The 27,469-nt window shown below is 35.6% G+C and overlaps 1 protein-coding gene across 11 annotated transcripts in view; it reads right to left on the reverse strand.

Annotated features, from left to right (window-relative positions):
- Positions 1 to 27,469, reverse strand: part of LOC120347437 (3',5'-cyclic-AMP phosphodiesterase 4C-like) — a 123,243-nt gene that overhangs the window by 37,206 nt on the left and 58,568 nt on the right. For 5 of the 11 annotated variants that reach the window (XM_039417408.2, XM_039417407.2, XM_039417406.2 and 2 more), the window contains 4 exons: positions 5,152 to 5,349; positions 1,856 to 1,895; positions 1,135 to 1,205; positions 555 to 643 (listed from right to left, as the gene is read on the reverse strand). In XM_039417408.2, the coding sequence (XP_039273342.2) occupies positions 555 to 643; positions 1,135 to 1,205; positions 1,856 to 1,895; positions 5,152 to 5,349 (398 nt within the window). Of the gene's footprint in view, positions 1 to 554; positions 644 to 1,134; positions 1,206 to 1,855; positions 1,896 to 5,151; positions 5,350 to 7,169; positions 8,720 to 9,408; positions 10,170 to 18,966; positions 19,191 to 21,578; positions 22,707 to 26,713; positions 26,973 to 27,469 lie in introns of those variants that run through there. The other 6 variants (XM_039417409.2, XM_039417401.2, XM_039417410.2 and 3 more) reach the window with 6 other exon arrangements.

Below are 27,469 nucleotides of genomic sequence, written 5' to 3' on the forward strand. Positions count from 1 at the left end.
AAGCTTGAGGAAGTGGGAATAGAAAAATCGAGGAACTATCTTATTCGCAAGGCTGTGGAGTGGTAGAAAATTTACAATCGACTACAACTTTGGATTGAAAAATATTTTGGCTCAAACTCAAAATCAATTCCAGCTCCAAAACTCCACAAAAATCAAATTGTGACAACGTAAAAGTTTTGCCGAATGCAAGCCTTCTTTGATGAACTGCTAAGATCACTAAGTTAAGTTAATGCATTCTCAGTTTTAGTAGAAGGTTTTGACTTGTCACCATTGAAAGTTTGCAACTCTGATTTAGAGTTCGAAATTATAATATTTGACATGGGTTCCGACTACAGTGAAAACATGCTCAACTTCGACCCCCATACCCCTGCTTATTCGACCCGTACCAATCCGACGATAATATATATGTATAGTCTCACACACAGCTAACTGTCATCCATGGATCAAACATGATTTACACATCGAAAGTATGAGCCTCTGGTTCATAAAAATATGTATGGTAAAAATATGTAACCACAATATGGTTTCAATAGTTATGAAGTAAAATGTCATACCGTATACAAAGGCTGGAGTGGGTGTTTGCTGCCCACTAGCGGTGAAAGTAGGACTGCTGACGCGAGGTGTTTGTCCTACCGGAGATCGTCTGAAAAAAATACATTATTTAGTGATTTGGTATCCAAGTTTAACAAAATGAAGTTTTTCATGGGTATATCTTTTTTTTCAAATATTACATATCAATCATATGTCTAATTATATGACGATTACTTCTAATCGTTAAAATAGCGGATGAATTTCAATGGATTCCGTAGATTTCAAACTAACATTCATAAGCACCGAGATAATTAGCGCTTCAAGTTGTATAGCCATACAAATATAGCTAATTTTAAATCATTTTAAAATCCTTTTCTGTGAGTATGCAAGGATATAGATATAAAAAGTATGGTTTGATTGAGTTATAATAAATTGATAAAACGAGATTTCACAGAAAATTGAAAAATTACACATTGATCTGACAATAAATTCTATTACACTTGATCATGATTTGAATGCAAACCTCTTGTTTCCATTTCAAAATTCCTTATTTTTAATAATTTAATCACTGGTTTGTGCAAATGCTGAAATCACATAGCTTACCTTGAGTTTGTAGGATTTGCGGAAGTAAGCATCATGAAATCATTTCGAATTCGGCGTAGACTGGCAAGAACCTGAAGAAAAGATAAAATCAAATGTTTGATGGGAATATATGTGTGGCGTCGGACTTGTTTTTACTAGGGTCGGGGAGTAGAATGTTCATACTGTCGGAGTCGGAATTTCATACTTCCAATGATGATATTGAAAGACACATATTGTTTAAGAAACTAAAAAGGCATCCATTTTACTAAGCATTCTTATCAACCTATTTAAAAAAGGCTTGCAAAGCCCCATGTTTTTGTCATCAAAATTTGATTTGGGTAGGTTCGTAATTGATGTTGGATATTGAACTTTTTTCTACCAGGATTCGACAATTTTGAGTCGACATTGTGAATTTTTCCTGATTCCAAAGCCCTGTTATGGGATGATCAATGTATTATATGATGCCGGCACGAATAACAACAAACCAATAGTGCCATCTAGTGGACCGTCTAATTCTAATATGAGCTAAAAAGCATGTTACGAATTTCCTCAAACAAGGATTCGGTATACCAGGCAAACCGGGGAGCATTTTATTTATTATATTTGCGTTAAGAGAAGCGAATCGATGCTTGTTTCCATCACTGAGGAATTTCGTCCCGGGAACTCATTACAAAGCGATACTTTGTATTCAAACAGTGGAAGATAAAAAATAAAAATGCTGTGATTGAAAAGCACGACATACCTGTGCAAATGGAGTGACGATGAGGTCTTCCCCGCCATGTCTGAAAATGAAAAAATTGATTAATTAAAGAACGTGTGCAGCGCAACGTAACATCCACACATTTTCCGCACAAACTAACCGAATATATATCAGTATCACTCTGAAAATTTTTCTAATCGGAAGTATAGTATAAAAATCCAAGCAACAATACCAACCAGACGTTTTTTTATTACTCGCATAGAAAAGCTGAAAAAATATGTCAAATTTAAAATTTACGAATTATGACTTGGGCGAGTCCATTAATAAGAAAATAGTGGGTATAGGCGATCTGCATACATACATTAGCATCGTATTAAATTCAATGATACAATAACAACATAAAAAACAAAAATATAATAAAACAACAAGTATTGAATGCAAATTTTTGCGACATATTGAAGGAAGTATAGATACGGTTGGATGTGAGGAAGAGGCAATTATGAAAATACATTTAAAATATGTAGCTATCGAGTTCGAAAGTATTTGAATAATCCGGCTACTTTAGCCAATGAGTATAAAAACAATTCCAGTTAGAACAGGGTATCCAAACAACTAGTAGTATCCGGTTACGGGTCATAAATAGACGATAATAAAATGGAATTAAAAAACATTACTTTGATTATCCATACGGCTTACTAAATATTTATACAATATAACCGCGATATTACTAATTACAAAGCAGAACTTAAACAGTCACAAAACAAAGCAGAAATTAAATAGTCACAAAGTCTTAAGTTATCGATCACATATGATTAGTTAGCCCCTAAAGGTGTATTAAATGACGAAAAATAATTGAATAAACACTGAAGATATATTGAGAACTGACGCCGTAACAAAATTGAAATTGTAACGGGACTTTATGAACACCCTGTATCTTTCATACAGCCGTGTTATTAAAAAAAATAGCCTGCGCTTTCCAATACCGGCGCAAAGTTGTTGCTATTGTTCTTGGTTCACATTGAGCTATAATGTAACATAGGTTTCCAGTTTAAGCCAATGTGGGTAACATTCGCATGTTGGGTTCATTTTGCTGAACGCGAAGCAAGTTGTTAGTTCGCTTTTCAAGGTATATACAGGGTGTCTTGAAGTAAATGAAACGCATTAATTCGATTACCAATTGTGTCGGTTTCATTTAGTTTGGAACACCATACATATATATATATAAGGGATGATATCACGAATTGAACGAAAATACAGGGTGAGCCACAAAACCGAGCGCTCCCGTAGTATGTGCACCAAGATGGCGCACAACCCGAACCCTAACCTGTTACTCATACTAGGTTCAAGTTGTGCGCCATCTTGGTGCACATACTACGGGAGCACCCAAAGCAGAACCCATATATTTCTTAATTATTTCTACGAAAAGAAGGGAAATTTATTTCACCCTTGAAATACTGTTGTGTTCTCTCTAAAACATGTTTTAAATGATTAGGATTCTGTTTATTTAGTCATTTCATATGAACAAATCTATTTTTATTGGATAAAACGCGCCTGATTTATAACATTACACGTCGAGTGCACGATCATGGAAAATATCATTTTTTTTAAACAGAAGGCGAACCGATGGTAACCTCAAACTATAGACACACCCGTTTCAAATACTTCATCTGATCATATTTAGGAAAGTTAAATGGCGTCAATTAAATTCTAAAATACTATTATTGTAACGTATAAAACTGGTTAAATAGAAAACTAACTCGAATTCGATTTATCGCAGTTATTCACACAAAATTTCCACAAAGTTTACTTACGGTTCCAAGTCGGTAATCTTTCGTTTGCGTATGGTTTTATCGGCCATGGATGAAAGAGAGGATACACAATTTCTAATGATCTCTAATAGATTCAACGTTGTCAGCATATCAAGCAAATACAGTATACCAATACCACGGAAGTTAAATTTGCAATATAGTTCATGCAAAAATGACCGACTTAATTTTTTCCGGGTTTTGCATAAATTCTTTTTTTCACTTTGGTGATTCAACAATTACAAAAAATTAATACATACATCAAACAGGTTGCGCATTTATTGTTTTGTTATTTTGTTCGGTACGCTACAGATTAAATCGGTTTTCCGGAAATTAGCAATACAATCAGCTTACCCCAAAACAAAAACAGTCAACCTACACTGCAGAAAAAAACGTATGTTCGTGGCAATATGACGATTAATTTTGCAGATTATAACTCAAAGTAATGACTACTCATGAATGTACTACTCGTCATCAAATAATTGTGAAATCACATTATATTCTACATGTTTTTTTTTTCTAAGTATCTGGCGAATAAGGAAATAGATGCTGAACGCTCCGTCCACTGTTTACTTTACACATTATTTCATTTTAACTAGAGATAAATAAAATGTAATTTGAAATTTTGAATATTCTGAGCTAAAGTTTTAACTGCCTAGAATCAAAATTTGACTAAATTCCGAACTAAATTTGAGTAAATGCGAAGACAAATTTCCTATATTTCAAAAGCTTTCTTTTTTTTAAGCAGCACTCTACTATCTCAATCGACCTAATAGAGTTTGGTAAAGGATTCCAATGCAAGTGAAATGCTATCATATTTATTATATTAATTTGGTATTCCGATTCACCTAGTCATGTGTTATGGTTGAAAATTTATAATAGCTTTTGTGCTTCGTGATAGAATCGTGACAGATTATGTTAAATTTAAAAGCACACTGGTATTCGTACATATTTTAAAGCAATATCTACAGCGGCCACAGTAGTGCCATTTGCATAGAATGTACAAGGTGACCCGAAAAATAGACCCATGGTATTTGGACATATGATAGAGAGAACATAACTTTTGTGCAAAACGTCCTAAATTACTGAAACGTTTAGGTACAATCATAAACAACATTAAAGGGTTTTAGTTTTTTAGGTCATACATGAGTGAGCTTAAAGTAAGTTCAATAACATATCTAACATACATAATATGCAGTTAAAGTTCGTACGACCTCTGGTACGTTTACAGTCATCGTAAAAACCAAAACATATGGTAAATAAGGAGCGGTCACGAATCCTTACTCGAAATTGTATCATTTCTGGGAAATCGAGAAGATATATACTTGTAAATAAACATAAATCTAATCATTGTGCAAATACGCTTTACCGCAAGTGAAAAAATAAACAACCGATTGAAAATGACGATTCTATGATGCGATTTAGGGAACGCAGGAAAACAGTTCAGATGTAGATTGTAGAGAAGCCAACATTGTCAAAAACCTGCGAAGAGTGCGAATTCATCAAAAAAAAAATACTTCAAAGTACACTTACGTATCGCTGACAATAGAAGAAGCCCTAGATGCCACTTTAGGCGACTGTTGATCGAATTCAGCATCTGATCTATAGAGAAATGATTCCCGTCGTTGACTATGAGCTTGAGTAGCTGGATGAAGAATGAGGCCTGATCCTGGTGAGGACTGAGAGTCCATTGGTACTCTGCCGGGTGCAATTCCATTTTCGACGTCAAAGCTGTGAAAAAATAGAGACTAATAAATAGGGGTCAAAGGTTGGGTGGAACAAGGAAATTTATTGATTTATGAAATCGGTAGGCGTACATGCATAAATTTATTCGTATAATCAGATATCCCTTCCAACCTCGTTCTACCAGAATTATTGAGTACCCAAATTTGATACACATGATTATATTAAAGAGATAAAACATTCTTAAAAAACACAATATTCTCGAACACAATCAAGAGGCAAATGAACTGAGAGTCGAATGAAAATTGGGAAAATCAATCCGTATCAAGAGGCAAATGAACTGAGAGTCGAATGAAAATTGGGAAAATCAATCCGTATTACGGCGCGAAATTTCGTGGAAACATGGCAACATCGTCGCCATGTTTAATTGTTTTAGCACAACAGTATATAAATTGTCCTCTCTACAGCATATAGCACAAGATTGACAATTACGCCAATGCACAGGGAAGCGAAATTATACGTCAACATCCGTTGTACATTAGTTTTCGGTTTGCATATAAAGGATTTCATAATACGGGTTTAGATCAAAGCAGTATGATGCGCACGGAACAAAAAAAAAATACGACCCATACACAATTGACCACGGTACACAATGGTAGAAAAACATTTTGTCGTAAACATTTTCAAAACAGAAAGCGTGGTTATACACAAACAGATTTATCTGTTAATGCTATCGCTTGCTTGTTATCATCCGACGACTTAGACCTACTTTTGGACAAACAGATGATTCCACAAAACGGGCTAGATGCTTATAAAGAAAATGCTGCAATAAAAACTCTTTTATATAATATTTTTATTAAGTTATACACTCCAGTTCTGCGAATGTGACGACAGTATTTCGAAACGAAATTTTTAAATAAAATTAAAAAAGTTTCATTTTTTTGAACAATGATTGAGCGTAAAAACAACAACTCGAGCGCTACACGCAATTATTTCGTCATCAATTTTCAGTTTGGGATTAACTCAAACCGCCAAGAATGCCCCCCTTGGTCGCATCGTCGACAAGTTGCAACACATTCGTCGGGCTATGACGTCAATGCAACGTATTAGCTTTGAAGGTTCAAGGTTTGGGAATATATGAGAGACAGCGTATACTGGCTCAAATCTGCATAACGCTGTAGGAATTTCGAATCCGTCACGGTACGAAACCCATGAGACCATTACGATGGCGAAACAAAAGTGACTTTTCTCGCACCCTGACAGTGCACATTTCGACTTTACCATACATGGTACAACGATAAATCTCACAAATATTGTCCAGCCCATGGTTGAAAATTTTATCGAAAGCGGAAGATCTTAATTTTAAATTTAAAAAGTATTTGAAATGAATTACACAGTTTGATATGAAGAGTGAAATTTACCAAATTTTGTATACTATATTTAGAAATATTAGCAGGCTAAAATGCCTAGATCGTGTATGGGATCTACTCGACAATTCAAAATCATCGCCCTATTATTAGTATCTTTTAAATCTTACAAATTTTCCACCATTTATAAAGAAGAAACAGCACAAAAACAAGAGATAGAGATCAGGATATCTTGGTCTCAAAAAACGTTGAAAATCATCCAACACTCAAAATATTCTACAGTTCGATTTCGCTAAGTCATTTACAGCCAAATAGACAATAATTTAACAGCATCTTTAACAGCAAGCCAGTGATATTAGCAATTTTAATTTTCATGTAAATGTACGCCAATCAAAACAATATAAAACATTATAACATAGTATTTTAAATTTTTGTCACGTCGACCTTGTCGTAATGCTTATTGTCTACTGAGTAAAATTTACAAAAAAAAAAAAAATTCACCTAATATGCGGATTCCCATATCGTGGCCTGGTTCCTTTGTTTCGAATAGATTTATAAGCCGACTCAAAATCAAAAAAGCGTTTTGTTTGTCTCGACATCATGAAATATCACATTCTTTCTTAACACAATAAGAACTTCAAACTGACTAAAGCGAACGTAGCAAGTTAGCAACCGAAGTCCAGTAAGCTTAAAGTACCAGCTTAAAGTGAGCAGCGCGGAAAATAATGCCGCAGAATCAGTTGCCAACTACCATGAACCGGGAAATGACGACATCATACAACAGACAACGTGGGATGGAAATTAGACCAGCGCTGTAATTTTGGGTTTTTGGTAAATAGTGTAGTTCCGCATATGTATAAAGCTAGTCAGTGTATAACCAGCGAACCAATCCATCTAACCTATATCATCAGTCATACGCTTACATAACGGAAGTTATCTGCAACACTAATAAATAGATAAGTTTATTCAACTGAAATTTTAATGCATGCATAGAATCGAAATATAACTATATATCGCATCTGGTCGAGCGTGGTTGACACAGTCATTGTAACGGTCATAGACATAATTAGGTATATTGGCATAATATTATATTAGTTTAGGGGAACAAATTGACGCATTTTATGTTGTGTTAATAAGTAACTGTAACTAGAGTTTACCAGGTAAGGTACAAAACCGGGCGTTGTTTTATCTGGACCACAATAAAACAGATACAGTATGCGTACTTCCTTTATTTATTCTATATTTCATAATTCATTTGCGCAGCTTTTATGCATCTACTTTACATACAACCGTATTTATATTCTAATAGATTCCTAATACTTACCTATAGTCAATACAATATGTTTTACAGCTGAGCCATGACCAATACAAAGTGGAGGGAAAAAATTTTGCAATTCCATCAAATTAATATAAGAAAAGAACGAATGCGACGAGTTCTTTGTTAGAACAGAAAACTCGAGGTAAATAGTTAAACTGAGTATACGCATATACTGATGGCCGCGCATACGAATGAAACAGCAATTACAATTCTACAAGTTTATCATATGTTAACAACTCATATTGTATTTGCCCCATGCAATACTTCAACAAACAATAACTGAATCGATTCAAAAACCACCACCAACACCACTAAAAAAATAAAGACTTTACGTGCGTTAAAAAAAAGGTTAAAACAAGAGAATCAAGTAATACTGTATTACAAGTACTCCAAGGTTATTACAGGATCTATATGACTCAGTATTTAAAATACTCCGAGAAAAGCTGGTGCCTGAAATACTAGATTTTTCAAACCCCCTTAGGTAAAGAAATGTAAAGGCTACTCGTGAGTAAAAATACAGAGGAAGAGAAACAATAAATTGAATTTGAGATTAAAATGGTACTAAATGTTGGTCACTACTCAGTATGTGTGTTATATGGATACTATGGCACATGAATCTATTTCTACAGTGATTTACTCAAAAGCCACAGTGAAACAGTCTAGTTGTCCTCACTATAATTCCACTGCCGTGATGTAATTTTGTAGGGTGCGTTAACGATGAATGGTATGTGAACGGAATTGGCCGATAGTCCTGAACATATGGGGGCAATCAATTTCATCTCGGAATAGAAGGTCATCTTGTTCATTTCCTAATGTTTGCTAATAAACAATCACGACCATAACGTCAAATTATTGATGGGTATTCAATTAAGTAATTGGAAAAATGACATCGCCCCAAACTATAAAATCAGATCAACTGATAACTTCGAGTAAATTACGGGCGGGCAAAGTGATTTTGAAAAGAAATGCATAAGAACAGGCATGTTACCTATTTCGCTAATAAGAATCCACTTTTTAATTATACAATTTCAAATAACAAGATAACAGGTAACAAAGTCCAAATTTATGATCTATCCACCCGAAAAAGGCAAAACTACGCTTAGGTTATGTCTGTTTTTGGGATGTAAGACTTGCCTATTTTAAACCAGTGATTTTCTAGTTAACTCAACTAATATTTTGAAGAATTTATGAATGGAAATTTAACTAAAACTACAAACTTTCACCTCGATTGAGTTGAAACTAAATTAGAATTAGGTTTCCGCATGCTATTAATAATTTTCAGAGAAAAGGATTATAGAGAAATGTTAGTTTTATTAAATTAAACAGGATTTTCGTGTTTTGATGTTAGGAGACATAACACAAACTATTTTGTGTGGTCACTCACTGGTCAGTAATATAAGTGACCACCATACCAAATTGTACCTATTAGTTTCGCCACAAAATATGGCGGGTAAAGAGCATCTGGGTCGAAAATTTCTTCTGCACCTCATATAAGCCAATTGTGCAGCAGCGTCAGCTTTCGCATCCTTCTCATTGATCCCCGACATTCGGTGTGGAGCCTCTGGAGGCCTGGTTGCCAAGTAAGGATGCATCTCGAGTCGATGATCTCCGGTAGCGTTCCGGCCTTTGCTTGATTTGTCGTACGCCTTGTCGTCATGAAGAATGCTACTCGCAGATGAATCAGAAGACGATCGTGTCACTTTTGGATTATTTGACTGAATGTACACAGGTGTAGACGGTATCTTCAAGACGAAATTTTCATAGATGAACGCTGGATCTGTGATGAGTTCTCTATGTTCAGTTAAGCTTCGTAGCCTTCTCACAAGTCCTTTACCCCTACCGACTACAGCTGAAGAGGGTTTAGACGGACTAGTTCCAGAACCGAAAGACGAGCTTCGAATTCGAATTTCGTCGTTTGCAAGCGATTTCGACATGACACACTCCGTTTTGTTCAAACTAGTACAAGTTACAAAATCAAAAATAGGATAGGAATATTTCTTCAACGATGCCACATTTTCGTACATTGACTGAGAACACGCATTTACAACTGTAATTAATCTAATACACAGAACCTGGATACATATAAACCACCAATATATATTTCAGACTCGAAGAAATATTATGATATGAAATGCTGCTCAATAATGAACAATTCGTGGTTTTCATTAATTTCGTTTATCACTGGTTAGATTAAGATAAGCTAGATTAGACAATAACCTAATATAACCTAAGAATCATTCTTGAATAACTATTATTTAGTTTACAGAGATTTACCATAAACGCTGTCAAGTGGAAGAATATATATATAAAAAAACGAGCGTTAAATGTGGGCTCGCTCGGGCATTCCATCCACAAGCGAAACGAAATTCACAACCAATTAATTCTTTCTAGTACATCAAATAATATACAATCCTGAATAACAAACGCAACTGTGAATTTTTATGCTGATGGGTAACTATAACAGTATTTATACCAGCAAAAATTATTATACTTCTAGATCTAACACTGGCAAACGTTTTACGTAATCAACGAACTTCGCGTGACCCTAAAATTAATAATATCAACCGGATGATCAATAATAATACAGATAATAAAATAAAATTATAAGTTCGTCATCAGCATACGAGGGTACGAGTTATAATCCCCAAAGTAAATCTGGAATACGTCACAGTATTGTACTGAGCCGCCATCTAACACAACTTTAATCCAATACGTTGGAAACTGTGCATTTGACCTTTCAAGCTCTTTTAGCTTGGAACCAACTAACCCGATTAATCGATTGTAATCAGTTTACTAGGCTACTTCAACTCAAGAACAAAATTTACTCGGAAAGTTAATGTGCCTTAAATATGACCATGTCTAAAATGGGCCAGAGGTAAATCGCGCTTGTCTGTCAAGTATAGTTTAATTAGGTGCCATGCTAGGCTAGATACTTTTTCGATTGAAGAAGCTTTTCCTGCCTGAACACGTATCTTTTATACATGGTTTGAAAGAACTTTACTGGCAAACGAGCTCAATATTTCTACTTTACAAGCGTGCGCTATAGCTTTGCATAATAATTTTAATAGGGCCATAAAATATCATAAACGAGCATTACTTGCCTATGTAATACTCCCTGAACTCCTTATACAATTACTGTTATTGCGGCCTACGCGTGTTATGACCAACTTCCAGTGTGCACCTCCAGTCAATATTATATTTTATTGTCTGTAAATATTTCCCGGCAATACCGAACACTATACATAGGAACACTGCATTACCTCGCATCCCACGTCTGACATTGTTCTAGCCAACTCAAAAAATCATGCTATATATCGGCTAGCCTCCGCTCTTTTAATTTGTCTGTTATATGATATCACTACCAGCATACAATATTTGCCTATAATAGTCTACACAGCTTCGCACTGCAGTTTGCATAGCAGACGACATGCAAAATAAACCTTTATGGGCAGAAAAACAGTAAACAGTCTTCGCTATATGCACGGTCGATGTTACGCTTGGAAGTCTCTTTCGTCATCCGAACCACAACGAGCGAGGTAAAAGCGAACGTATGACGTTAAGAGATCGTTCGCTTTAACGAGATAGCGTCAAACGCGCTTTTCACATATTACTTTCGGAACTCCTAAACAAATACTTTCAGCGACCCTGCGCCCTATATGGTTGTAGCGTAACAATGAGAATAAGAATTCCCTTGTTCCGGTCATATTATTATTATAAAACCAATGCTCTCTATTCAGAATCGCGCAGTCGACTCGCCGCTTAACTATCAAAACTAATGCCTTAGAAATAATTCCAACATAAAAAATATATTATCCTTGGCATATAGTAATACATGTTTGGTCGCGAAAACCCACGAGGCGAGGATTAGCAAATCCTTCACAACGGAGCAGGCAAGTACGGGGATTAACTCCAGGACGAACGACAAAGAACGTAATTTTATGAAATCCTTGAACTCAGAGCGAAAAACCACAACGATGAGGCAAGTTGGAATTAATTTTGAATGGAATACAACCTACTACTGAGATTGTGTAAATTGACTGTCCGTATCAAATACCAAGTGACGGCAAACAGCCTAACTTTACCATTTACGTGAAAAATGTGTATATGAATGCCAAGAAGATAATTTTATATTGGCAGATTATATTCCAGCCTGAAAAAATGGCTTGAAACGCAAGTTTCGATTAAGTTTAATTTTTCAAAAAATGATCAAATTCGGAACTACTGAGCTACGTACAAAGCGTATTCTTCACTTTTCGATCGAACTGTATATTTGCAACGGCCTTTACTATATATATAAATTCTTCTCTTCTAGAACGCTCAGTAGTAACTGAAGATATAGCTCAAATTGCTATCCCATATATATAATACTATTTCAATTTAAACCAAATTTCTGAACTAACCCTAAAGTTCTAAGGTCACCTTTGTAAACTTTATGATGTAGGCATATTTTGTTGTGCCTGTAAGCAAATGACGTTAACTACATTGTGCGTATGTTTTACCTCGTTAGCGCGTATGAAGGACCTTTCCTGTAGGACTCTCGACATACCCTCACCCATATGTTTAGCATTAAAATCGCTCGATGTTTTCTACTTAACAATTGGTACGATTTTTGTCTGGAATCCTATCGAACTGGTTGTGTCAGGTACTGGCCTATATATTTGTATTGACAGTAGTAGAAAAAAGGGAAAATTACGTTGAATATTCCACCAAAGCTATGAAGATTAACCTGCTTCTTTCTAAATTGTAACACTTTCAAAATGACTTCATAACACTAAAGAATATTCACCAGTCGCAGTCAAGCATTAAAATACAGCAAAATCAGCTATAGACAACACGAGGAAAACAACTGTAAACTCATGTAATGAATAGCCCTATACACCGCATTCAAAGATCACACAACGATCAAGTGTTGAGATGTTAAGCTAACATTAGCTACGAAAGTTGTTATGTGTATACAGAGTGACGAAAATTAGTGAAATTTTAGGTGGCCGTCTGATCGTTAGTCACATGCGACATAAAGCCAGTTCAGGCTTAGCTGTGGGTTGCGCATTACATAAGCTCATCCGCAAAATAATTCCGTATATTAACTTGATCCCGAAGTTTTCTACGCACGGTTAAGATTTAGCTTTCACGGCTCATTTCGCCAGTATGCTCCAATAAGTCTGACTGACTAATTTTATTTATCTCGGTGGTGACGAAATAGCGATTTCAACTGGAAATCGAGCGGGAAGTATGATTACGAAAGAATTTCAAACAAATTAGAAAAACAACGACAGCGGAGAAAATTGCGAGAAATTTTCATCATTTTTACTGTGATTTCACTGCAGCAATGCCGTTTGGAAAACATTATAAAATTACCGACTAGAGAAATCTGATTTAAACGGAAAGTGTTTTGGATACTAAGATTCTGAATCTTTTGATAACTGCAATGTATGAATGAAATATTTGGAACGGAAGTGAAATATTGCGACCTCTAACCTACAGAATGAGATAATATGAAATGTATTATATTATTATTTATTGTTTAATCTCCATGCTAACCTGATACTAAAAAAGTGAAATCATTAGAATATAAAAATCTGATATATGTTGCAAATAGTACAAATTCAAGAGCAATCTTCAATGGCTGTTCTAATTCTAATACATTCTGAAGTTCTTTATATACACTACTCTATACTCCTGAACCCTTCTATTCTATGATTGACCATGATTCATGAATCACGGGAAAGATATTTAAAGCCCATGAGTGCTGTGGGAATATTTTTGTGTGATTTCTCTGTTTACTAAAATTTGGTTAAATTTACTCGCAAAAAATGAGATACAATCTTGTGAAAATTTCCATTGTGGTTTATTGACTTTATAGGGCATTTCATGCACTCAAAATTCAATAAGCTGTTTTTGTGCTTCGTACTCTGGATGGATTTCAGAATATCTTTTGTATATTCATTTATAATCTCATTGAGTAAACTATTTCTGAAGCTGTGTCCTGTTATAAGAAAACATAACGGCAGGGCACATGATTCATTTTTTGCCATTATTATCAATAATGCACGATAGCTAGTAGACAACAAACTTGCAGTTTGTGGGTGACGATATAGATAGTGTCTAATTTATGGAGTATTTTTAAGAAACTCTTGCAACATGGAGATGAAACTACCACTGAACGAAGTAAATCAAGACCCTACCAAGCAGCCCTTCTAGTCATATCACAATTTAGTGTCCCCATAAAGCTCATTGCCATTGCAAGACTGGCCCTCCATAACCCAGCCAAGTGGTCACTTGTGGCAACAATTATCTTTTCTATCATAAATATCTTTCAATTTGAGATCAATACCGTCGGCGTCTATCATTGTCACTATAAGTAAACCTATAAACTACTATAAGTAAACTACTATGAAGTTCTTTGCAAAGAGACCAGTTCATTGCTACAGACTTTCGAATCCATTTTGGCCATCTCCGACAACCTCCCCATTCCAACTTTCACCAATACTATAAACCGCCAATTAAAATGGTCCAAGATGAAAATATTGATCTTTTAGTACGTGGACGACAGCGGCTGACTTTCCAAGTAGCATTTATAAAGCTAAGCCTGCATGGCCATATAGCAGACCCATTGCATGAAACTTATGATAATGATATCCTCAACGCCGCGATCATTTTTAGCTATAAAAGCCGCAGCTGTATTATTTTTCAACGAAGTTCGTCATTCACCAGCCCACAGAAACCGCCAAAACTGCATAAACATTGCGTGGTCGATTATATGAGATGATGCGATATTTTTCCTTAACGTCCTTGCCTGCAGTGTCCTTAGGCTATGATAAAATGCGAAAATGCGTCTCGTATTGGCCGATGATGCCATAAATTTGGATATGATTACGACAAAAAGTGCATGAATAGCATTTTTATGTTCGCTGTTGCCTAAGTCGAGATACTAAGGATGGCTACGATTAGAAAGAACTTGCAAATGCGCGGCATACAATCTTAGTTCGTAACGAAACGCATCATATGCGAGAAAAATTATGCAGTTCACCAAATTATGCAGCAAATATTTCCTATAAACATGTGATGTTTTCTTCTATTTGAAACTATGTAAAAGATATCCCGAATAAAATTCGCGACTTTTGTAACGCTTCAAGATTAGACATTACTGGCGCAAACAACGTTATCAAGAACTAACAGTAAGCTTAAGATGAACTGACGTTGATAAAGCGACGTTTATTTATAGAAATTTGACATTATTTTCAATGTCAGCTTTACAACGAAATGAAAGATGCTTTGCGCCAAACTATAAACAATTGAAACCTCAAAAGTATTTATCATTTTTCGCCTACAAACAAGTGCAAAACTCAATTTATTATCACTTCTGAAACTATAGCTAACGTGCCAACTGGATTTAAAACACTAGGTCTGTATTCTATCCCCAACAACGCTTCGCCTTGTGTTTCTATCACTTAATATTAGATTTCATTATACTAAATGACATCAGGTTATGGAAATCACAAACGCACTAGCTGATCGATATCCAGCCCTTGGGACGATGAAGGAATCCCCTCTGTTTACATATAGCCTCCACAGTCCGTAATTATAGTACAGCTTATCTCGTTGCCAGAAGTCTATATTTTCATGAAACTATACCAGTTACGCTTGTATCATATACGAATCGCGTTCTTTATCTAGGGCCCAGACGAAAAGAAACTAAGTGAAAGTTTCGCGCAACATCATACTCCACCGAAAGCGTTCGATAGTTTTGCATAACAAAATTGAATTTGGCTACGACGTCGCACCCGTTTGCGTCAGTTTTTTTGTGTTCCCATTTATAAAAGGAAATTAATCTAATGTTTTTAGCTGTGGTGACGTTTACGTAACACTTGCGTAAAGCCTCGTTTGTCGTTCCGGTGACTCTATTAATAACAACAGAGCAAATAATTTCGTGTTGACACAAGACAAAAGTGTAACTAAAAGAAAAAAGTAATTGTCATCAGCTATTTTCGTCTGCAGAAGACATTTGAAACGTGTACACCGTGAATAAATATTGATAGCAATTACAATAATCCGCTTCTGGGCCGTTGGCAAAAGTAATATCAAAGTGAATCGAGTGGCCAAAAAGGTAAATGTGGAACTTGGATATTGTATTGAACCAAATAATTTACAATTAGAAGTGATAAAGCGAATTGGAGTATGTACAACGATAGAATATAGACGTGACTATAGAACCAAAAACTTTTGTGGATGATGAAATAAAGGAAAATATTTTTTCACATTAAGAACAGCAGCCTTTTCTCAATGCGATACGTATTTCGTATCGTGTGATTCATATTTAAATATACACTATGATTTTGCTAAGAAGCGAGTAAATTTCTATATCAAAATTAATTGCATAGCGGAATGTTACAATAAGGACATTTCTTAACAACGAGAAAGAGACATTTGACAACCTTGTCCTGTATCAGTTAAAATGATATCTTACATCAGTACGCATTTCCGGCAAGAAACTTTCTGAAGACACTTACTACATCATAAATCATATTGATGATGCATATTAATGCCAGACACGTTCCGAGTATAACTATCTGAACGGTGACATGACTTCATATATCGTGAAATCAATCAAATTACCTCAATCCTGATTTTGTAATGCCTGTTGGGTTTTCACGACGTATGGGATATTTCAGATATGAAGCAATTAATACAATGGCAAATAAAGCATCTTACTGTGCATAAAAATGGCATTTGTCGAGTACGACTGAACTCAAGAGGAAGATGCAGTATCGTTAACAGTAAAAACATCGGCGCCCGAAATTGGCATTGCAGCACTCCATATCTGTATCAACCGCTAGGTGGGATATCGGAGTTCGATATTGTTATCAATTTGTCTGCATACAATGCAGTTGCGTGATCAAAACATCTCATTCCCCATATTTAACTTCTTATACGTCACGCCTGATCAAAAATATTCAAAATTCAGCCACTAATTGAAAAGGAAACAGAAATTCACGTGTTTTGCTATTCGTGCACAGTGTCCATATCCAATCCATAGAAATCATGAAATCAACGACACTAAAATGTCAAACCAGTTTTATTGAAACCCATAATAAAAACGAAATGAATACTTGGTGATGTATTGTCAATATTATTAATGACAGAGTATGGAATTCTGTGTGAGTTTTCATAATAACAGGCTACACGACCACAAACACGCAAAACGTGCTCGGAACTTTCGTCACAAAAATCCTAACATAATCTAACTTATATTCACAGATTCCACTTGAATAGTTTTGAACAACCCTTTGCTGCAATTTGGCGCTGGAAGTTATTCAAGTACTAAAATTTGCAACTGTAATGAAATAAATTTGAAAAAAAAACTTCCGAGGAATCTAAATTTCTAAACAGTAGAACATATATTTGAATCCTGTATCAAGTAACAGAATCCAAATTCAAATCGTTCGTGTCGTTCCTCTGAGCTTGTCGCGTTCATGTCAGTGTTGGGTCATACGGCAGCTGTAGTTCCCATTAATGTATGCACATAAGTAAATTACCAAATAATTATATTATTCTTCCTTTTGACTATGCATAGTTGCGTATGAACCGCACTCAGCTAAGACAGATGTACATCCTGGTTCATGTGATTCTAATTTACAACCACGATAAAATCTCAGTAAAAAATTTGATTTTTAAAAGTGCAGGCGTTAGAATGTAATAATGAAGAAAACGAATGATATCATCAATTCAACGATGATGACGAAGGCGGAAGGATTGGTGAAAGTAGTTTTACTTCCTGGTAAATTCTAAATTGTTATATGATGCAACTCAAAGCGTTGTATTCAAACGAAAACCTCAACAACGACCTGATATTTTGGTACATTTATGCTTATAATTATATAAAACTCGTTGCAGAACACAGAGTTACCACTAAACATGTTCTACTCAATCTATCGCTACATAGTCCACATTCACTGCCAATAAGTACTGAAAAAAATACCACAATAATCACGCAAAACGTCCTTATAAAGAAAGCTACGCTACGTTAGCTATAAGAATTCAATATCTGGTTTACATTATAATTTATCAACATCCCCCCATCACCCTATTAGGTTGATTGCCAAATTTATACTCAAATTCATAAAACGAATTAAGAAACCGAATGAATGACGAGGCAAATTTCATTTCTGGCATAGAGATATCACAAATATACGGACGTTCCTGATGCCCAATGAATAATTTAACAAACCGAATTCTCAATAATTTAAGCTGTCCATAGTGGCTAAAACGAAGACCAACAATTGGAAATACCAAAGCATCAATTAGCACCTAAGAATCCACAATCACGATATTATCTAAGTGACAGGGGTCAATTCTGTAACCCAATTGTAGGGACGGCTGAAATTTAGGAAGTGGTTGAAACGAAAGTCGATTGGGTTTTTAAAAAGGACCATGTTAGAATCGGCCAATGTCTTACGACCGTGGTTGTTAACAGTCTATGGCCGAGGCCGAATCAAGTGTAGCCCACATAAGGCTAAAAATACGGAAATCTACAGTATGATGAAAATGAAAAAATTGCAAACAGACAAGATTTTATGATAACAATATTGAACAAAGCGATGCGGTCACAAAACCTCTTCTATATCATAGTTTTTAAATTACACCATGTAGATTCTCTTATTGTCGAACGTATAATTGTTCACAGGTAAAATCAGATTGTACTCAACAAATCCATATTAATCATATGTACTAGTTGATCTTACGATGAACTCTTTAAGAACCCGGCACAGTCGTTTAATCATTCATAAATGATTGTCATAAAAGATAACATAAATGTAAAAACAGTTCTATGCAAAAATTGAAAATTGAAATACATATATATCGAAGTCGAATTGAAAGCGTAGCGGAAGTAATATGACCTAAAAATACAGCTGTGAAGTCATCCTTTGCTCAAATGTTGCTTGCACCTACAAAGTATGGGACTAAAACATAATATCATACCTGAATGAGAATGCTGTCGTCGGTGTACGAATCGTTCGTGTACGACCAGGCCAGCGTTTTCGTTTTGCTTCCAAAGAACCAAGCGGTATTGCTGAGGCCGATTTGTGCATCATATTCAATATACTTCCAAATAAATTTTTTTTTTATTTCAATTTCAAGTTTTCAAATACTGTAAGCAATACTAGTTAACTTTAAGTACACAATGAAAATTCATATCAGATTGAATTTTTTATGGTGCACGGCTAGCTAATCTCAATCAACGATATGTACCTGTTTCATTTATTTAATGCAAGGAATAGGATCCTTCATTAGTTTCTTGGCACTAATAAAACATGTTCATATATCATTTTGGTATTACATGGAAATACTAATATAATTAGGTCAAAATGTATATTATACAATCATGAATAATTTAGCCACGATTATAACATCAGAATTAACCCAAAAAACGCATGAACTTTTCTTTCTATTCGTCAATAAACTTTCACAATTCATCAATCAGCCCAAACCGCCCAAACTTTCTAACTAACATGTACTGGTACAGTAACGCTGCAATGTTTACTCGTTTAGAAACCTAATACAATGGAATCTCGAGAGAGGAATTTATGTTTTTCTCTCAGGGCTTAACAGACTAAACGTTAATTCATTTTTTCTATTTGCAACGCGTAGGACTCGACAATACAATGCGTAAAACCCGCACAATTCACAATAAGCGAACTCACTTTATTCATGTTGATGGACTCACCGAACGACAACCACACTAAACAAATGCTTATAACGTGAGGTACAAGCTGTTTACCTCTGTCAAAACCCAAGACGAGCTATTAATTGAGACTAAATTTAGACTTGGAACACGGTGAATAAACTACACTCTTCACGAATGAGCTAAGAAAACGATGAGGTAAACTTAATAACATTTTGGAAGTAAATCTAGTATCTATCCGCATGTATTCAAATAACCCCTTTGCAAAAGCGTGAATCATGCCCAAGTATAATTTTATATTAACGGCTCTCACCACTTCAAACTGTTGATATACTGAAAACAAAACTATAATTTTCCCTTCCGTTTTATAGTAAACCAGTTGGCCCAATAGCCTTGAAAATTGAACTGTAAGCTTCGATAACGTATGTTTAATGCCGTTAGACAAAGCTCACTTAGTAAATCGTTCAGTCATCATCCTACTGAAAGTTAATCCAACCAGCGAGAACAGCGTTATGCAGCCTAAGCTTTGCCAGTTAAGCTTATACTGTAGCCATCTTAGCATCACTCTCATGCTGTCGCGTAATTGAATACCGGTGCGCACCACTGCGTGCAAAGCATTTGACATCGTATAAAGTTTAACCTTGTCTAAATAGATTTGAATATTTGTTTGCTGCATGGCCCATTCATAAAAATCACCAATAAGACGCGATTCATATAAGCTCCATAATAACCACGTCATCCGTGGGGATATAAATCACCTTACATAGATATTTTACTAGTTTATCTCAATGACGTTTTAACACCTTAGTTTTTTGTATTGTATAGTTTACGAAAGTGCTGTACAGTACTATAGTAGGATACGACTTCTGTACTATTACATAGAAAAAGCCTTTGCATCGCCCCACTATACAAAGTGTGCTGCAGTAGGGAAATACATTGGCGCATCGGAAAAGGCAAGCCTACTTAAAACTTCAAAGAGTAATGTCACGCCATTGATTCTAGTTTCCACATTATATAATATAAAAGCAAACCTTCGGCCGTTGCAAGCATGAAATACAATACATGAGAAGCCAAAGTAATCCTATACAGGGCATGCTCCAATTTAGTTCAAAGAAATTAAAAAGTATTGTTATTTATGGCGTGCATTTCTGATCAAGGCTATGTAATGACAGATACCTAATCCTGTTTTATCACAGTTAATTCCATATTGCGAAAGCAAATAGTCTACATCAAACATGATTTACAGCCCCCCCTGTGCACTAAATACGTACGAAGCGATGCTCAAATGCTGTAATGTTCACACAATAAAGATTAACAAATGTGGTAGCACTAAACCATGAATGGAAATATATCTCAGACTATACATTACACACGATTTTGCCATGGTATATAACTTTCCTAAGCCTGTTCATGAACGGTATTGTTCAACCTAATGCGACGACTGTAATACATAAATAGATGCACATGTCTGACAACTATATTATATGCAAAATCTTTTGTCCACTTCTGCAAAGGGTACGACATTTTGTAACAAGTACAAGTTGAAGACGTCTAATAAAGTCACAAATCAATATAACAATAAATCGAAGATGTCCGTACGACTTAATCAATTAATTATATCTATATTTTAGTCTCATGTTAGTATAGTACTAAGAAATACTTTACGGGAGTAAGAGATTTTGTATATGCAAACTTGCAGTGATCTTTATACTAGTTAGGCACAAAGACGCTGATATAATTTATGTTATGTGAAAGTTATGAAATATTCTTGCATGTATACTTTTAGTATAAGGGCGCTAATAACAAATCAACAGAAATGGGTTGCCATAAGATAAGCCATACTTTATCCATTGAGAAAAAAACGGCAAAAATTATATTTCGACTCCATGCACAGCATGCAACCAATTACCTCCTCGTAAGTTGCTCTTTCACAGTGCGTAAGATTTCAGTTTCATCGTAGTCCACGTAAATTTCAAAGCCGAACCGAGTCGAATATACGCTTACGGGTATCTGGCAAATCAATCCTGTCCAACCGGGTTTTTGAATGTGATTCATAAATGCCGCACTTCGATTCAGCGGACATGTTATCACGGAATCTGACGCGCATTTGGGTATCGAGTTTTTGCCAAGCGTCCGAGAACGTGTAGCATTTGTATCCGTAGGGCTATTCCATTCCGGTTTCAAAGTGGATTCGTTTGTTGAAGAAGCAATGTTAGATTGTTCTAGATCCGAAAGAAGACGAGATTCTGGATACGAAGCAATAGGAGAACCAGTGGGATCGAGATGCAATCCTTCGTCGCTAGAATTATTATCTTTATTAATACGAAGTCGTCTTTGCTTCCACCTCTCTCTCCATGATCTTTTGCCGGGTGATTGGAGTGGAGATTTTTCATTTTCGTCGAAAGAACCAGAGTCTGATCTTTGAAAAGTTGGTGAAGAAGCATGTATTCTAGATAATCGTCTATTCAATAAACTAGATCCGCGATCTTCGTCCAAACTGTATTGTTTCCGTAAACTGGCTCGACGAGATTGAGATGGTGAATTACGCCTACTAGAATACCGGGATGTACCTTCTTGAATCTCCTTCAGCCTTTCCGTAAGCAAACTTCCCCTTGACGGCGACAAAAACTGACTTGAACTGGGAGGACTAGTACTTGTCTGAGCGGTATCTTGGCTGTTTCGGGTGGGTCCAAACTTTCGTAATCTCGATAAAGTAGGGGATAGTTTTGAATTACTAGACAGCCGTGAGGTCCTAGACGCTAATGAATTAGATTTGACGACCGCATCTCCTGCTGGCAATGGCGGTGGCATATTCTTTAGTTATGTCCAATCAACACTGACAACAGAATGTGGCAACCCTTGATCATGAGCCGCATATATTTCAATCCTTCTCTGCAATAAGCTATTCATACGGGCATATTACTACGGGACAGGAAATGAGTCGTTTCTACAAGGTTACCTCAAATCTACACCTTTTGCATTGCTGGCAAAATTCCCTTCACGAGAAAAGTGAAAGAGCATTGGCCTACAGTAACACCCTTACCCAGTCAGTATCACGGGTATATCGTGACAAAGTTCGCGACAACATTGGTATCGGTATGGAGAAACTATGGCGAAGAGTCATTAGCTCTGTGTATCGCTCCTGCAAGACAGTAATAAACATTAGCACTTAACCGGCTATGACGTCATTTGTCTCGTAGAATACTACTTAGCAGCAACCGTAAAATATTCAATGCAATGCGACCAGAGGTCATACATGATGACAATTAATCACTCAGGAAACGGCTGTGCCTTCATGTTCCATCAATTACCTCTAATATTCCGAGAATGTCACCAAATCAATGGAATTGCTTGGTAATTTTGTCATTGGCTTGCTGGACGTAGCAAGCACACACATCGTTTCCAATCAGGAGACCGGAATACTTGAACTGACAAGTTTAAAATTGCGGAATACAGCGTGTTAACAAGAGTACTGGCACTACTTGGTAATTTTATCATATTGGCTTGGAGCAGGCGAAGGAACATTTTTGCCAAGCAGCAACCCAAAATCCATATACTGACAACTTACAAGTTTAAAATTGGAGAATTTGGTGCGTTCGCAAGACTACTATAATATCGTTTGCATCTGAAGAGCACGCTAAATTTATGATCCTTGATTATGTGTATATGATTTAGGTAACATTCAGAGCTTTAGAAAACACCCAAGGTTTAAAGACATCTTAATGGGGAAATTTTAGATGATCACTTCCGCTTGGGAAAAAAAAGAACACGTCGATAACAGGTCAACACATAAATCGGTGTCAGAACCTAACAATTACACTTATAGCACTATGAATCACGAGTTATACATATTCATATTCTTATGCTTCATCAAATTGAGGATATATTCTATAATGTGAAATTATAAATTCATACTACCCACACAGTATATATTAACAACAAACAGAATGCCATTGCCTGTTCGTGTTTTCAATGGGGATTCATAAATTCATGATTGAAGAACACAAACAAATTCAACTTAATTGGAAACAGGAAGATGGAAATTAGCAACCCCATGTCGTGACCGCTTGGATTGAGTTGCAGGTAATATAGCTAAATATAAGTATATTTTACAATCAGTATATTCTAATTCCAATCTCCTCTTTTCTATCTTAAACAAAGTATATCTCACAAAAACACCAATTATTACAAGTATGAGAGTTTTGGAAACTTTATATAAGTGGAACATCCTGTACCAATAACAACAAAATTATCCTGACAATATTCTTATACTACGTAACAAACAAAAAACATAAAACGTATTCTCAGGCAAGTACAGAATGTAAACGCGGTGTGTCAAGCGACTAAGATTGATTTCGATTCGCGAACTGGTCCGTCATCTGCTTAGTTAGATATTATTACTGATGAAGATAAATCAGAACTCCATCACTAGATTATCAAGTAATCTAATAATCCATATCCAAATATATCGACCAAAGTCCAAAGCACCTGTATGCATGAGTATTAATGAAAATGCATCTGAAAGCAAAGGAAGAAATAAGAGTTTATTTCGATGTTAAGGTTATGAGGTTTCTTCCCAGTTTCCTGCGCGCATCAAGTATTATTGTCTTCATTGAATAGATAGATAATTCGAAGTAATCAAGCGTTATTTTAATGTTCAATATTCTCTTCCACTTTTCATCCTGCTAGTTGTCTTACACCTTCATTAAATGGTCGTGTCATAGAAGATTTCAATCTAACGCAATAGCTTGCGATAACAAACGCAAGTCTTCTTCTGCGTTGTGGTTTACAGTTATTTCAGCGATTACAGAAACGCGACCTCAACTACGGTAAACCAAACAAAGATAGCTGACTGCCTGACTAACTAAATATAAAATAATATACCTTAATCGCCCCAAGAGCGACTAAGTCAACTACGCGGGACGAGTATAACGTTGTAAATACACAATATTAGCAATATGTTGAAACGTTACCATCATTTGGACGTAATTGCTTTCAGTATGTACGTAAAATTGACCATCATTGCTATCTGAGAAATGTCCAGTTATGGAGCAGTTTATTCTTATAATAAAAGTATTGCTGTACCTTGCGCAAATAATAGAATTTTCAAACTCATGTAAATCAATATGCACCTACATACGTCGTTTTTAGCCGTGGCATGTGCAAAAACACAAAGGAAATATTTTTATACGTTCATTGTAAAAGGCTCGTAACCGACAGCAAGAGCAAATGCGCACGAAACCATTCATACGGCATTACCTGCCGCAATGAAGCATATTACATATCTACAGCACGGCCCACGTACATCTTCATAAACCGATTACGGTATATTAAGATAACTTCCGCAGGCTAAAACGTTGTTTCGCGTATTCGTGGTCGAGGCGAAATATGGGTGTGGTATGGGCCTTGTTTGAGTATAGCATAGATTTCGATCTCACTTGATCAAACTAATTTTATTACCCACCTGGTATAATGCATATTATACTTTCCTCTACTGTAAATAATGCGGAAAATGAACTAGCATTTTCATGTATCTCATCCTAAATATGTATATAACGTTCACTAACCGAATATGCATATAAGACATATGATAGAGATAGAATTCACTTAAAACAAGTTAAATTTCAGTCATAAATTCCTGACTGTATTAAGCCTTCATCGTATAAAATGTTTTATATTTTAATTTTCTAACCTTCCATATTAGGTACACTATCTCTATATAAATGCATTGTGTCCTTCACCGCACAGGGAACATATCTGTATGGCATCATTAGAACCGTATAAACTGTAAAAAAAAAAGCCGACCCAATACGTCATGGTCTAAATCCACCCAGCTCAAGCGTATCGAAGCACCCCTATTGATGAAGTTTCCCGTTTTGTGTTTAATATTACAACACAGTGGTAGTAAATATCGCATGGAATAGCGGAATTAGCGAGTGAACTGTGCCCGCAAAAGATCGTTAACACGCCTTAAGTAGCTATTTTTGTAATGAATGGGTTTCGTAAAAAAAAAACCTGTATATATATTTTTAGATTTGTAAGTTGATGTATACGTTTACATGCCCCTCTCAATCTATCCAAGGTTTTGCCTAAACACGGTCAACTTTTTCGTTTTCAAGTCGTAACGATACAAATAGTTCAGTTAATTATACAAGAAACACGAGTTCAATACAGCTAGAAAATAAGATTATGAAATATATTTCCATTTTTATGGACTGATGCAGGTTTTGTGAGACAAAACCAAGCACACACAAGTTGACAATGTGGGTATGATTATTCACTCCAAACATTTTCATTAGCATCATGAGTAAAAACGGCAAGCAACCAAACAATGACAATGAAATGAATATTTCATACGGGAATTCATAAATGCAAGATATAGAGGCTATACCTATACAAAGTATGGAATCAAGGTTTGAAAAAGCTGCTTCAACATGAGTTTTACGTACAATACGTATACGTACGACATCGTCAATATGTTTGTCTATCTTATTGTACCAGTGAGAAGTCTTGTTAGGAAAACCACACATACGTCCTTTCTTAAACTGATTACGATCTTAAATACTCTCAAGGATGACCTTTGCAACATAAACAAAGCGGTTAATATAGTAGGAAAGTTCTAAATTTGAAATGCGCCTACGTCAGACAATGCAATATATCAACTTGTCATGTGACGTCACAAAGCAACTTCGTTCTGGTCAATTAGCAATGAATTGGGTATGCATGAATTTACAATGCTGATTGATAACGTAAGAAACAATGAATGCTTTTACATTGATTCAAAAAAAGATAAAGAATCTAATACACAGAAAACCAGGCGAAAAGTGTACCAGACATATATAGCTACCTCACGCAACACGCATGTCCTTCTCAGCATGAAAGGCATGAATTTACGTCCTTTGGCTATTTACAACCTATGCACCCCTGTTGTTTAAGACGAGTGCCTCAGAGTTGCATTTCGGAATTCGTAACATAATCTACTCGGAAACCTAGATCAATAATGATGTTGTAAAGCACAAATAGTATCCAATGCATATTACATACCGTCTCAGCTTTATTGAAGCTCTTCTGGCTCTTCTTGGAAATGTTGAAATCGACCCGTTTTGTGGAACTTTAGCAAACGGAGTTTTATTAGGTATAGGAATCGGGGGCGACACCGCGGTCGGTGGTCGCCTATTCCACGGTACACGGTAAGAAGGGTCTTCGAATTGCATCATCATTATAACGTAGTTTCAGTTAAAAATATATCCTGTTATAGCCTGATTCCGTTGGAAGAAAGATTCACCGTATAGATTCAGTGAAATTTTCTATTATTAATCATTATTCTACAAAATTATGGTAAAATCAATATTAATAAAATATAATAAAAATAGAATACCTAAAATTCAAATATACTAAATTTGAAATACATATAACGTCTATTATGCTTGCGTTGTCCAATAAAATTTGAAACATAGCGCGCATAAATAACAACCCACAATATTTACAGTCAATTATATTCCAAATACTACGCCTATTATATCAAGTATATGGATATATATGGATAAAATAGATTATTAACCACAAGTCAAGCTGAACGAGTGTGTCCTAATATGCCGCACCTTAACTCACGGGGTAGTTTGGTCAACAATGGAGTGCGTAACAAAAGATAGATTACGGCGGGAATGGGCAAAATATTTCTATTACAATATTGAATTGTAAAAAAGCAAACAAAACCTTGGCAAACTATTGACACTGACACAATAATTAATTCTGGATTACAACTAGCATCTAACTTTAGGTCGATCGAGCTCCACGTAG

The sequence above is a fragment of the Styela clava genome, chromosome 11, assembly GCF_964204865.1.
Source record: "Styela clava chromosome 11, kaStyClav1.hap1.2, whole genome shotgun sequence".
In the NCBI taxonomy this organism is placed as follows: Eukaryota; Metazoa; Chordata; class Ascidiacea; order Stolidobranchia; family Styelidae; genus Styela; species Styela clava.